At 40.5% G+C, this 14133-nt stretch overlaps 2 protein-coding genes across 2 annotated transcripts; one reads left to right on the forward strand and one right to left on the reverse strand.

The window, feature by feature from the left end:
- The first annotated feature begins 2445 nt into the window (after nt 1–2445).
- On the forward strand, nt 2446–3014 carry LOC129088626 (transcription factor HES-5-like). Its single transcript, XM_054595961.1, has 2 exons — nt 2446–2529; nt 2634–3014. Exons 1-2 carry the CDS (start codon nt 2467–2469, stop codon nt 3012–3014), a joined length of 444 nt encoding a protein of 147 aa, XP_054451936.1. The 5' UTR covers nt 2446–2466.
- A 4194-nt stretch (nt 3015–7208) lies between these two features.
- Nucleotides 7209–7795, reverse strand: LOC129088625 (transcription factor HES-5-like). The gene is made up of 2 exons (XM_054595960.1): nt 7712–7795; nt 7209–7607 (listed from the first exon to the last, which is right to left on the reverse strand). Exons 1-2 carry the CDS (start codon nt 7772–7774, stop codon nt 7209–7211), a joined length of 462 nt encoding a protein of 153 aa, XP_054451935.1. The 5' UTR covers nt 7775–7795.
- Between the last annotated feature and the right edge of the window lie 6338 nt (nt 7796–14133).

Raw genomic sequence — 14133 nt, forward strand, 5'->3', positions numbered from 1 at the left:
GAATTAAAAACCAGACCACCAGCGTCAGATCAATATGAACATTAACATATACAAACAAAACCACAATAATACAAACATCTACATGTTTATGAATGTAACAGTTATTAAAACGCCAGTCAAAGATTAAAAAAAACAAAAACATAATCTAAAGAAGAATGTGAATCATCACAAGCAGCAGAGGTTTCTGTTTCCATACAGTGGTGATAAATGTTATTCACACGTCTCACACACACCGAGCTGAGGGAGGCAGCCACGCGCCACCCGGTGGGGATTCACACACATAAAAACAATGCAAATAATCAGATATGATATATATATATATAAAATATATACAGTACCAGTCAAAAGTTTGGACACACCTTCTCATTCAGTGGTTTTTCTTTATTTCTATTTTTTTCTACATTGTAGATTAATATTGAAGACATCCAAACTATGAAGGAACACATATGGAATTATGTGGTAAACAAACAAATGCTCAACAAACCAGAATATGTTTTATATTTTAGATTCTTCAAAGTAGTTGAATGAGAAGGTGTGTCCAAACTTTTGACTGGTACTGTAATATATATATATATATATATATATATATATATATATATAAATGTATGAATATGTATAAATGTATATGTATTATATATATATAAATGTATGTCTTCTTTAATATATATATACTTTAATATATATATATATATATATATAAATGTATGAATATGTATACATGTATATGTATTATATATATAAATGTGTCTTCTTTTATATATATATATATATATATATATATATATATATATATATATATATATATATTTATATATACACAGTACCAGTCAAAAGTTTGGACACACCTTCTCATTCAATGGTTTTTTTTCTTTATTTTTTAATTTTTTCTACATTGTAGATTAATATTGAAGACATCCAAACTATGAAGGAACACATATGGAATTATGTGGTAAACAAACAAATGCTCAACAAACCAGAATATGTTTTATATTTCAGATTCTTCAAAGTAGTTGAATGAGAAGGTGTGTCCAAACTTTTGACTGGTACTATATATATATATATATATATATATATATATATATATATATATATATATATATATATATATATATATATATATGTATATATATATTTAAAAATATATGCTGCTGAAAGAAAATAAAGATATTTTTAAGAAGTTGAAAATGTGATTAATCTGCATTATAGTTTCTGTTTCTTTTAATGGCAACAGTTGAAGGAATGATGAAACACACACACACACACACACACACACACACACACACACACACACACACACACACACACACACACACACACACACACACACACACACACACACACACACACACACACACACACACACGTGTTTGTTTGATAGCAACAAGTCATCATGTAAACATCATTCTATGAGTAAACAACAAAACATCAACACCGGAAGTGAAGCTGATTTCAAACAGTATTTTTTTTTTTAAACTGCAAAAAAACAAAGTAGTTCTTGAGGTCGCTTTAACTTTAGAGGATAATATAATTAATTAGATGTTATTAAACAAAACAAAACATGTAACATTTATGTTTTTTATTACAGATATAAAAAACACATCACATTATTATTTCAACAAGTGAAAAAAACAAATATCAAATCAAATTATTTGAGGTCTATTTAATATTTATGATTGCTTGTCTTTGTGGTATTTATATTTTCTTTGTATTCATGTAGCGCCACAAAAAAACGTGATAATTAACCTGTTGGGTACACACACTGATATAGAAAAACTACTATAAATACTACAAATACAACAAATACTACGCAGGATCACCTCAGAATGCCAAACCGTCACAGCTGCTTCAATATCTCACTTTTATTTCCTTGCTGTCATTTATTTCACTTCATGTTGAGACTAATAGTTTTTTATATATATATATATATAAATATATATATGTGTATGTATAAAACATTTTATTTTTTTTAAATAAAGAAAAAACATTGAATGAGAAGGTGTGTCCAAACTTTTGACTGGTACTGTATATATATAAAAGGATAAGTGTCCTTGTTAGTCCAGCAGCTCTCAGGTCAGTCGTGTGAGTTGAACCTGGTGTCAGTGTCGTGTTTGTTCAGTATTTTTAATCTCCTGTTTTAGTGGCCCCTCATCATCTGTCTTTCTCTCTCTGCACATCTGCAGCAGCCTGATCCATCAGACAGCAGGAAGGTTCCCAGGTAATAAAACGCAGAACGTGAGGCCGGTTAACCAGGAGGTAATTGATGCCTCTCTCTCTCTCTCTCTCTCTCTCTCTCTCTCTCTCTCTCTTATTGTTGTGTGGGCATCTCCCCCCCCCACCGGCCTCAGAGTGTGGGAAAGCTAATCCTGCCTGGGACTCATGGCTTTGTGATGCTAATGTGTCTCCTATAAATAGAGGAGAGGCTCCTCGGGTCTCCATCACAGCTCGCTCTGCTCTCAAACCAGAGAAATGTCTCCGAGCAACACCAGAGACTCTCCCGTCTCACAGCCGTCCTCCAGAGACAGACACAAAGTAAGTCCTGCTTCTCTTCAGTCTGATGACCTTTAATGTTTTATCCCCGTCCACGTCTGCTGAGTGTGTTTTTTATTCTGACCCTCTTCTTGTTCCTCCAACAGATGAGGAAGCCTGCGGTGGAGAAGCTGCGCAGAGATCGCATCAACGGCTGCATCGAGCAGCTGAAGGTGCTGCTGGAGGAGGAGTTCCACAAGCGGGACCCCAACGCCAAGCTGGAGAAGGCCGACGTCCTGGAGATGACGGTGGGGCTCCTGAAGCGGCGGCTGCGGCCTCAGGGTGGAGACGGTTACTCCCGCTGCTGGGAGGAGACGCTGCATTTCCTCTCCACCGGCTCCCCGGAGGGGTCGAGGCCGGTGACCCCGACTCCACCGCCCTCGCTCCTCCGGTACCCGACCCTCTCCTCCTCGCACGGCCACGTCCAGTCTGCAGCGAAGCATCCACCACCGCCCGGCACCGACAGGGCGGTGTGGAGGCCCTGGTAGAAGCTGGATCAACACCCGGATGGACGTTCACCATCTTCAAGCCCCGTATGGAATATTTCTACCCTCCCATATTTTTGAGTTCCTCCTCTGAGGAGCTGCTGTGTCTTCACAAAGTGAAAGCTGTTTGACCCCTGTGGAGTCGGCTTCATTATAGTGAATCTATGTGCTGCATAATGTAGTGCCGCGTTTAATCTTCCATGTGAAGTGAGTCTGACTGTCACCTTTTATAAAGGAATTCAATACATTCTGTTATTGACACTTACTATTTGAATAAATTCATATTTAATCTTTAAACTGATTTATTGTCCTGTTTTTTAATATTCATCAATGAAATTATTTATAACATCTGATGGAGACAATGACACAAGTTCGAGTCTCTTCATGCATGAAATATATTTAACGTGGGTCCATATATATATTTAGTAAAATAAAATAGTACGAAAATAATAGAAGCAAGTGGGATTTTGACGCTGCCTTGTGTTTTACAGTCAGCATATTAACACTCTCACATATATACAGCGGGTAAAATAAGTATTGAACACGTCACCATTTTTCTCAGTAAATATATTTCTAAAGGTGCTATTGACATGAAATTTTCACCAGATGTCGGTAACAACCCAAGTAATCCATACATACAAATAAAACCAAACAAATAAGTTCAGAAATTAAGTTATGCGTAATCAAATGGAATGACACAGGGAAAAAGTATTGAACACATGAAGAAAGGGAGGTGCAAAAAGGCATGGAAAGCCAAGACACCAGCTGAAATCTATCAGTAATTAGAAAGCAATCCTGCAAATGAATATCAGGTGGTTCAGTCCCAACTGATGGCCTATAAAAAGGTGTCTCATTACCAAGGTGTCACAAAAGAAACATCTCATGATGATGATCTCACGCTCATATATATATATATAGTGTGTGTGCATGCCCGTATAAAGCACGCACAAATGCAAATGTGCAGATTGGAGCACGTGTGCAAACATTTTTGACACTGTGAGAAGCAGCTTGTGTGTAAATGAACATCATGATCAGACTGTAAACGGTGTGCCGCCCCCAACGTAAGCTTCAGTTTCATCACACAGATGCTGAGCTGCCCCCCCCCCGTGTGGAGTCTGCCTCTCCACAGCTTTCCCACACTCCTCAGCCCCCCCCACCATCCCCCCACAAAGGAAGTGTGCCGTGTTATTTACCCCCTCCTCCCTTTGACTCCCCCTTTTCTGTGCCCACTAATCTGCCTCCAGATCTGGAGGGAAAAGATGCCTCCTTTTTTTATATCTGATGTCTGTCAGGGCTTAAAAGTAACTGAGTACATTGACACAAGTACTGCTACTTTGTACTTTTACTGCTCTATATGTCAGAGTTTAAAGATAAAAAAATACTGTTTGAGTTATTATATCAGTGTAGTACAGCAGTGTAGTACATAGCATATAAGTTTAGTACACATAATTCATTATAGTACAGAGTATATATGTTTAATACACATTATATCAGTGTCGTACACATTATATCGAGGTAGTACACAGTATATTAGTGTAGTACACAGTTAATCAGTGTAGTACACAGTTAGCTAGCGAGTATACAGTACATCATTGTAGTACATAGTATACATGTTTAGTAACCATTACATCAGTGTAGTACACATTATATCAGTGTAGTACAGAGTATATCAGTGTAGTACACATTATATCAGTGTAGTACACAGTATATCAGTGTAGTACACAGTATATCAGTGTAGTACACAGTATATCAGTGTAGTACACATTATATCAGTGTAGTACACAGTATATCAATGTAGTACACATTATATATATACACAGTATATCAGTGTAGTTATATCAGTGTAGTACACAGTATATCAGTATAGTACACAATATATCAATGTAGTACACATTATATATATACACAGTATATGTAGTACACAGTATATCAGTATAGTACACAATATATCAATGTAGTACACATTATATCAGTGTAGTACACAGTATATCAGTATAGTACACAGTATATCAATGTAGTACACATTATATCAGTGTAGTACACAGTATATCAATGTAGTACACAGTATATCAATGTAGTACACAGTATATCAATGTAGTACACATTATATCAGTGTAGTACACAGTATATCAGTGTGTAGTACAGTGTAGTACACAGTATATCATTATATGTAGTACACAGTATATCAGTGTAGTACACAGTATATCAATGTAGTACACAGTATATATATCAATGTATGTACACATTATATCAATGTAGTACACAGTATATCAATGTAGTACACATTATATCAGTGTAGTACACAGTATATCAATGTAGTACACATTATATCAGTGTAGTACACAGTATATCAGTATAGTACACAGTATATCAATGTAGTATATAGTGTAGTACACAATATATCAATGTAGTACACATTATATCAGTGTAGTACACAGTATATCAGTGTAGTACACAGTATATCAGTGTAGTACACAATATATCAGTGTAGTACACAGTATATCAGTGTAGTACACAGTGTATCAGTGTAGTACACAGTATATCAGTGTAGTACACAGTATATCAGTGTAGTACACAGTATATCAGTGTAGTACATCAGACCTGTGTGGAGGCGTGGGAACTCTCTGCCCTGCGTCAGATGTCAGCAGGTGTCAGTCGGGCTGCAGGTGTGTCCTCTCAGGTGAGAGCAGATGGGTTTACACACTCTGAGCAAACACACACACATGCACACACACACACACACACACACACACACACACGAACATCATAAAGGTGTCATAAATTCTGCATCTATAAATCTGAACTGGGGTCTGTTATTTTTCTGTTTACATTTAAGGACTGTTTTTATTTTTGTTGACGGGAGGATTTATTATTATTATTATCGTTGATATTATTATTGTTACTATTGTTATTATTATTATATTTGATATACAGTGTGAGTAAATTTGATGGGATCATCATTACTTAGTGAGCTGACAATAAGTTTTCTACCTTTCAGATTCTGAAATAATAATAATAATAATAATGTTTTTGTGTGTGTGTTTTTTTTATCTTGTTTGCTCACTTTTATCCTGTATATTGTTGAAGAAAACGTCTTATATATATATACTCATGTTTATGAATCTATAACATTACACTGCAACTAGGGAACTTACATAAATTAAATGTAGTAAAAATTAAGAGACGAATTTAAGGAAGTTAAAAGTTATTTAATGAGTTAAAAATAAATTTGTTTTCCTTCAAACTAATAAAGAGAAACATTCAGGTACGATTAAAAAAAAGCGATATGATTCTGATATTGATCTTTTATATCTGACAATCCAACATGAGACTCACTAATAAAAACTGAACTACCACCAACCCCCCCCCTCCTAAAGACACAAACAAAACACAACAAACACACACACAAACAAACACACACACACACACACACACACAATAATTGTCTTTATCTCGTCTCAATAGGCCTCGTCTTTGTTTGAAGTGTGTGGGAAAGCAGGAAGCCACGTGAACCCACGGGGTCAGAGGTCGCTCCCTTCAGTTTACACACAACGCTCTCCCGTTATCATCGATTAATGAGATCAATATCTCTCTGATCGGCTTTCTGTCCTCGTGTTTAACCGAGGATTTGATGACGTTCACACAGCAGGTCCAGAACAACGATCCTCACAACGAAAGAAAAACACAGAAAACATGAAGATTTTTTTTTTTTTAATAAAATATTTATTTTGAAATAAGACTTTTACTTTTCCACAGGAAACATTTTGGTTTTCACATTCGGTCACTTTTAACGAGTAACCGGGGGCAACACACGGTGTCGATAACGTCACATCAAAGACCATAATGACCTCACGCAGCATTTTATTAAAGGCTGCTCAGACACGATGACATCACTGCAAACACACCGACGGAACGGTGACGAGGTCTTCGGTTGGCTTAGCAACCGTCCACGTGAAGACATCTTCAACGTGAAGACATCGTCCACACGAAAACGCCGTCAATGTCAAGACGCCGTCTACAAAAACAGTTCCTAACAGGAGAAACAGACTAAGTGCGTCAACGGAGAACAAACTGAACAGCTTGTATTTCTTCAGTATGAAGAAATCTTTTTTTTTTAAAGAGTTAAAGAGGAGGAAGAAGATTCCGTGGATCTCGATCTCCTTCGGGGCTTTGATGTGCCGGGTGTTGTTCCAGTTTCTACCAGGGCCTCCACACCTCCCTTTCCGTGCCGGGAGTCGCCGGCGGATGCTTTGCTGCGGACTGGACGTGGCCGTGCGAGGAGGGAAGGGCCGGTGCAACCTGCGTGTACCGAAGGCGCTGTGACGTCACTTCCTCCGGGGAGCCGGCGGACAGGAAGTGCAGCGTCTCCTCCCAGCAGCGGGAGTAACCGTCTCCACGGGCCGCCGCGTGATCGAGCGCACCCTGAGGCCTCAACCGCCTCTTCAGGAACCCCACCGTCATCTCCAGGACGTCGGCCTTCTCCAGCTTGGCGTTGGGGTCCCGCTTGTGGAACTCCTCCTCCAGCAGCACCTTCAGCTGCTCGATGCAGCCGTTGATGCGATCTCTGCGCAGCTTCTCCACCGCAGGCTTCCTCATCTGTTGGAGGAACAAGAAGAGGGTCAGAATAAAAAACACACTCAGCAGACGTGGACGGGGATAAAACATTAAAGGTCATCAGACTGAAGAGAAGCAGGACTTACTTTGTGTCTGTCTCTGGAGGACGGCTGTGAGACGGGAGAGTCTCTGGTGTTGCTCGGAGACATTTCTCTGGTTTGAGAGCAGAGCGAGCTGTGATGGAGACCCGAGGAGCCTCTCCTCTATTTATAGGAGACACATTAGCATCACAAAGCCATGAGTCCCAGGCAGGATTAGCTTTCCCACACTCTGAGGCCGGTGGGGGGGGGGGGAGGCCCACACAACAATAGAGAGAGAGAGAGAGAGAGAGAGAGAGAGAGAGAGAGAGAGAGAGGCATCAATTACCTCCTGGTTAACCGGCCTCACGTTCTGCGTTTTATTACCTGGGAACCTTCCTGCTGTCTGATGGATCAGGCTGCTGCAGATGTGCAGAGAGAGAAAGACAGATGATGAGGGGCCACTAAAACAGGAGATTAAAAATACTGAACAAACACGACACTGACACCAGGTTCAACTCACACGACTGACCTGAGAGCTGCTGGACTAACAAGGACACTTATCCTTTTATATAAATATATATAAAAAACTATTAAAAGTCTCAACGTGAAGTGAAATGAATGACAGCGAGGAAACAAAAGTGAGATATTGCGCAGTATTTGTAGTATTTGTAGTATTTGTAGTATTTATGGTAGTTATTTTTATATCAGTGTTTGAACTCAGTAAAGGATCAGAAACAGGTTTGTTACATGAATACAAAAAAAAACACAAAAGCGATCACAAATATTAAATTATATACGCAACATTCCGAGCATTAATATAGCAGCAAACACTTTATTATTATGCGGAGATAAAGTGGAGTTCTGTCCACCTGATCTTCAATCCAAAGGAAAACGCCGATTACAGCCAATAACACAGCCTGAAATCGACGGCGTCGTCACGGAAACGCATCTCCCGCCCTCTGGTTCCCTCTGAAGTGAACACTGTTAGCGCTGTTCGACGAAAACCGCCATTTTTTTCGTTCATGATGCTCCCAATCTGGTAAAAAGAAAAGAAAAAGCACCTTTAAATTAAAAAAAAAGACGACCTGTTTGCTTTCGGGAATAAAATAGAAACATTTCTGCAGTTTTGAAATTTAAACTTCTTGTTTTTGAGAATGTTATAGCTTCTCTATAGAACTTATAGTACTTTTTGGGATAAAAATGAAATTTTGTTATAAACTACACTTCCCGACAGTATAGGTATATAAAAACAAAACTTTAATCTATGCTTCAATGTTAATGAATAATTAATAACCAAATTATATAACACACATAATAACACTGACACTATTCTGCAGCAGAATATTTTTTTTTCCTTTTTATCCTTAAATATGACATATCATTAATAAAACACACATTAGAACCTTTTTAAAGTATTTTTTCTTCGCTTCAAAACAAACTCAAAGACTAAAAGAGCCGAGCAGCAAAAAAATAAAGTCATAGAGATTTGGAGGGAAAGAGAAACTGTCAATTAATCACAATTATCCAGAGTCCTCTGGGAAGGCACACTTCTATTGTGTGTCCTCACCCCCCCCCCCCCCCCGCCTCCTCCCACACTCAAAGCCTCCCCCCCATCCTCCTCCTCCTCCTCCTCCTCCTCCTCCTCTTCTTTCACTCACCTCTTTAGGAGAATATGTGATAAATGGGAAAGAGAGTGTGGGAAAGGAGGCTGGGATGCTGCTCACACACCTCCTCCAGTCAATACAGACCCCCCCCCCCCCCACCTGCCTCCCCCTGCCTCCCCCCCCGACTCCCCCTCTTTTCAACCTGCAGTATCAGATCAGAGGCTCCGCTGAGCCGGGGGGGTGGGTGGGGAGCACACGCGTGTCTCCCCGTGTTCCCGCCGATCGTTCACATCAACCAGACCTCATGAGAGTCTCAGTGTGTTTATACTCATACACTGATGACTGCACCTCCTCCTCCTCCCTCCTCCCTCCTCCTCCTCCTCCTCCTCCTCCTCCTCCTCCTCCTCCTCCTCCTCCTCCTCTAACTCCTCCCCCGTCCTCCCTCCATCCTCCTCCCTCCTCCTCCTCCTCCTCCACCTCCACCTCCTCTTCCTCCTCCTCCACCTCCCCTCCTCCTCCACCCCCTTCCTCCTCCTCCTCCTCCCCTCCTCCTCCTCCTCCTCCTCCTCCTCCTCCTCCTCTAACTCCTCATCCCCCTTCCTCCTCATGGTCCTCCTCCTCCTCCTCCTCCCTCCTCCTCATGGTCCTCCCCTCCTCCTCCTCCTCCTCCTCCTCCTCCTCCTCCATCGTCCTCCTCCCCTTCCTCCTCCACCCCCACCTCATCCTCCTCCTCCTCCTCCTCCTCCTCCTCCTCCTCCTCCTCCTCCTCCTCCTCCCCCTCCTCATCCTCCTCCTCCTCCTCCTCCTCCTCCTCCTCGTCCCCCTGCAGCCCTCTTAAAAACCAAACATAAAATGCAGAACCTGCTTGAAGACGTACTCACACCATCTACAGTGACAACTTCTACAAAAAAATAAAAAACACAATATAAATCCTGCATCTTTCTTAAACATTAAATGTTAATTTTTAATACTTTGAAGCATAAGATAAGATAAGATAAGATAAGATAAGATAAGATAATCCTGTATTAGTCCCACAGCGGGGACATTTGCAGGATTACAGCAGCAGAGAGGATAATGCAAACAACAGAGGAAAATAAAGCAGCAGGTAATGAAAATACTCAAGTGAAGTAAAAGTACCTTAAACATCTGTAAAGCAGTTGAACAATGAGAATATACTTTGAAGCTGAGAAAACTTTTACTAAAGTAGGATGTTGAAGAATGTTGTACTTTAACTTATAACAGAGTGTTTTTCTACTTTAACTGAGGGGCGCTGCACTACTTTTTGTTTGTATCCATGCAATGATGAAAGGATGTAAGACGGTTGCCCCGAGCGACGGAGGAAGTCACTGGCTGATGTCCGTGGAGGTGCGTGAAGGAAGCAGATGGTGGAATCTTTCTCTTCTTTCTGACGCATTTCTTACAAGTGAGTCATGACACAATATGCAGATAAAAAAACCCACATAAACACATTCCAGTGGGGGACCCCGCCACACACACACACACACACACACACACACACACACACACACACACACACACACACACACACACACACACACACACACACACACACACACACACACACACACACACACACACACACTCTGCACTGAGGAATGTGTGGCTCCTCGTTCCCACACTTCAGCCTTTATTCAGGGCGGCGGTTCACCCTGCGGCGGCCGCCACTGATCCTCCAGACCCTCATTATGCTCCGGCCTCAATAGGCCATCTGGACGGCTACCGGGGGGGGACCCCCAGCACACGGACCCCCACCTGCACACCTATGGATGTGCAGGTGTGATCATGAGGGGAAAAGGTGATCTGTTACCTGAGTTGTATTACATCAAAGTAAACATAATGGAGAATATTCACTGGCGATAATGTGAACAAATGTCTTAATGCATGTGACGGAATGTAGGATATTTTCTCAAGTACACAGGTACAATTTTGAGGTACTTGTACTTTACTTTCTACCCCTTTCGTTCCATTGTTTGCTTCTCTGCTACTTACTCCTACACTGCAGCTCAGTGGTAATATTGCACTTTTTTACTTCACCATAATTAATTAGAAATAATATATATTAATCTTATTTTTTTTATTGTTTTCAGCAGAAACAAGCGGTGGACACTTTATTACATATCTTCACCTTTAAAGTTGATTTGTTGAACTTAGTAATCGGCTGCTTATAACGTCCGTCCGTCCGTCTGTCCGTCCCATAAACAGTAAAAAACGTACTCGACTAAGTGAAGAACAGAAATCCCATCAGAGGTCTGACATGAAACCCCCCCCGACCTAAAGTCAAGTTTTCCCGCCATGAGAGCCTTTTCTGAGACGACGTGTCCCTGAATCAGATCCAGGATCAGGGGTCAAGCTGTTCCCAGCTCCTCAGTGAGCCCCTCCACCCCCCCACCCCATTAAAACCCTGTTCATCACAACAGCATCAGGAATGCGTTGTACTCGGCCTGGAGACGGTAGTCAGGACGATACAAGTAGATAAGGCATGTAACATTTAAGCTCCTGTCATTTACCTCCGCCTGCTCAGTGTCACCTGGTAGATCTGAGACAGGTGCGATGTACGGAGTGAGACATGGGGGATGTCTCACCCCAGTCACCTGTGACAGCAGCAGTTATTTGTTTATATATTCAAATGATGAAAACACCTTTGCTCGAGACAATATTATTATCTACGCCAGGAGAATCACGCGTGTTTGCCTGCATCCGTGAGTGACTGAGTGTGCACATCCGTGTCTGTCCGCGGCCAAACTCGCATTCTGCCGCTGCAATCTGCACAGTTAAGGCTGCGTGCTCAAGGAACTCTAGTCGATGCATGTTGCTCACACAATTTATTTTATTACCAGTTTTAATGCATCGCCCGACTTTCAGGTTACATCCACACTACTACGTTTCCATTTAAAAACGCATATCTTTTGCTATTATTACACTGAGTGTCCACACTAATTCGGTGATTCAGGGCAGCGAAAAAGAAGGAGTTTAAAAAATGCTCTCGAGCATTTAAATCTTTAAAAAAACATGTTTTAAACATCAGTCAAATATCTGCAAAGTAACCTGAAGACATTATATTAATGTCGGTTTAGCAAGAGGAAAACATTCTTGAAAAACCTGAAAATATTTGTAACTTATTCTAAAGTATCTTAAAACCATCCATCAGGTTCATTTAACGAGAGGGTCCAAAGGATATTAATGGCATATAACTATTATTGAGTTCATATGAGCATGTATGAAGTTGTGATTCATATTTTGTTAGTGGTACAACAGGTGATAACAGTGGTGACTTTGTTGTCATGTTGTTCAATTTTCTTTAACATTATTCAAAACAAACAAAGTAAAAACTGACAGAAACAACAGTAAAATAAATTTACTCTGGTCGTGTTTTCTTAGAGTTTTTTTTCTATGAAAGTTATGTTTACATAAAGACGTGTTCTCAGGGCAGAGTGATGGATCTTATTGATCATATTTATCTTCTGTTCTCTATTAATACATCAGAGTGCTGACAGAGCTCCGCCCCTTACATGACATCTGAGACAAACAGGAAACAGTTTGTTACTGTTCAGTTCTCAGTGAGAAGAGACTCACCGACAGACAGACGGTAAGATTTACCTTCATTACACATCAGTAACTTCAACTGAGGACAGTTACAGCAGATTGAAGTACTTCAGTACTAAAATAGTTGAAGTACTTCAGTACTAAAATAGTTGAAGTACTGCAGTAGTTCAACCAGTTTTTGTAAAGTAAATTTTGTGTGTGAGACAGATAGAGCTGTTATGTAATCTATGGAACTAAGTCTGAAAAGTAAAAAATTATTTTGTAAGAGAGTAGAAATACTCGGTTGTATTTTGGGCCGGGCAATATATCTCTTTTAAACTGATATGGCCATATGAGAATAGATATCGTATTAGATTTTGGATATTGTAAAATGGCATAAGTGTTGTCTTTTCCTGGTTTTAAAGGCTGCATTAGAGAAAATGGATGTGATTTTCTGAACTCACCAGACCGTCCTAGCTGCTCTATTATTTACCTTTAGTCTTAGTCATTATCACATTACTGATGATTACTCATCAAAAATATAATTATGTAAATACTTTATGAAAGCACCAATAGTCAACCCTACAAATATCATTGATATTTGGTCAAAAATATTCTGAGATATGATTTTTCTCTGTGACGGCCAGCTGGAGAGGTAGTGGTATTTTTTTTTTACTTCAGTAAAAGATCTGAGTACTTCATGTACAATCTGTAGTTTAATCAGATGACATTAACTGATAACCACTTGTGTCTTTGAGGTTTTTTTTGGCGGGAGTTTTTTGGTGCACAAAGACAGGATTTCCTCTCACACACACACACACACACACACACACACACACACACACACACACACACACACACACACACACACACACACACACACACACACACACACACACACACACCATTCAGAGCCGACGACTGGGAAGCGTGTGTCCCAGTTTCCCCTCCACTCTCCCAGCAGCTCTGGCGCTTTATTGCTTGTAAGTGCGGCCACATGGTAATAAGCAGCTTAGCATTATTTCCATGTGAATTTGACAGCAGCTTCAGTACGACACTGAAGAAAACTGCTGGATATCCGACCGTTGAATTTGTGTCAATCTATTCACTAAGTTCAGCGGTGAATATCGGCGGTGAGAAAAATGCTATTTGAAGCATGCAAGCGCACTTATTATTGTTTTCCGCTTCCATTCACGGTGCACGACAATGCATGCGTCCACTCTCTCCCCTGCAGAGGGAAGCCTCGGCCTCGATCCAGGAACAATGAGAGGACCAGCTCTGCTCACACATCAGAGACTCTCCAACACTTTGTTCGGATGGAAATGAGCATCGCAGGCTTCT

Source organism: Anoplopoma fimbria, unplaced genomic scaffold, assembly GCF_027596085.1.
Source record: "Anoplopoma fimbria isolate UVic2021 breed Golden Eagle Sablefish unplaced genomic scaffold, Afim_UVic_2022 Un_contig_13668_pilon_pilon, whole genome shotgun sequence".
In the NCBI taxonomy this organism is placed as follows: Eukaryota; Metazoa; Chordata; class Actinopteri; order Perciformes; family Anoplopomatidae; genus Anoplopoma; species Anoplopoma fimbria.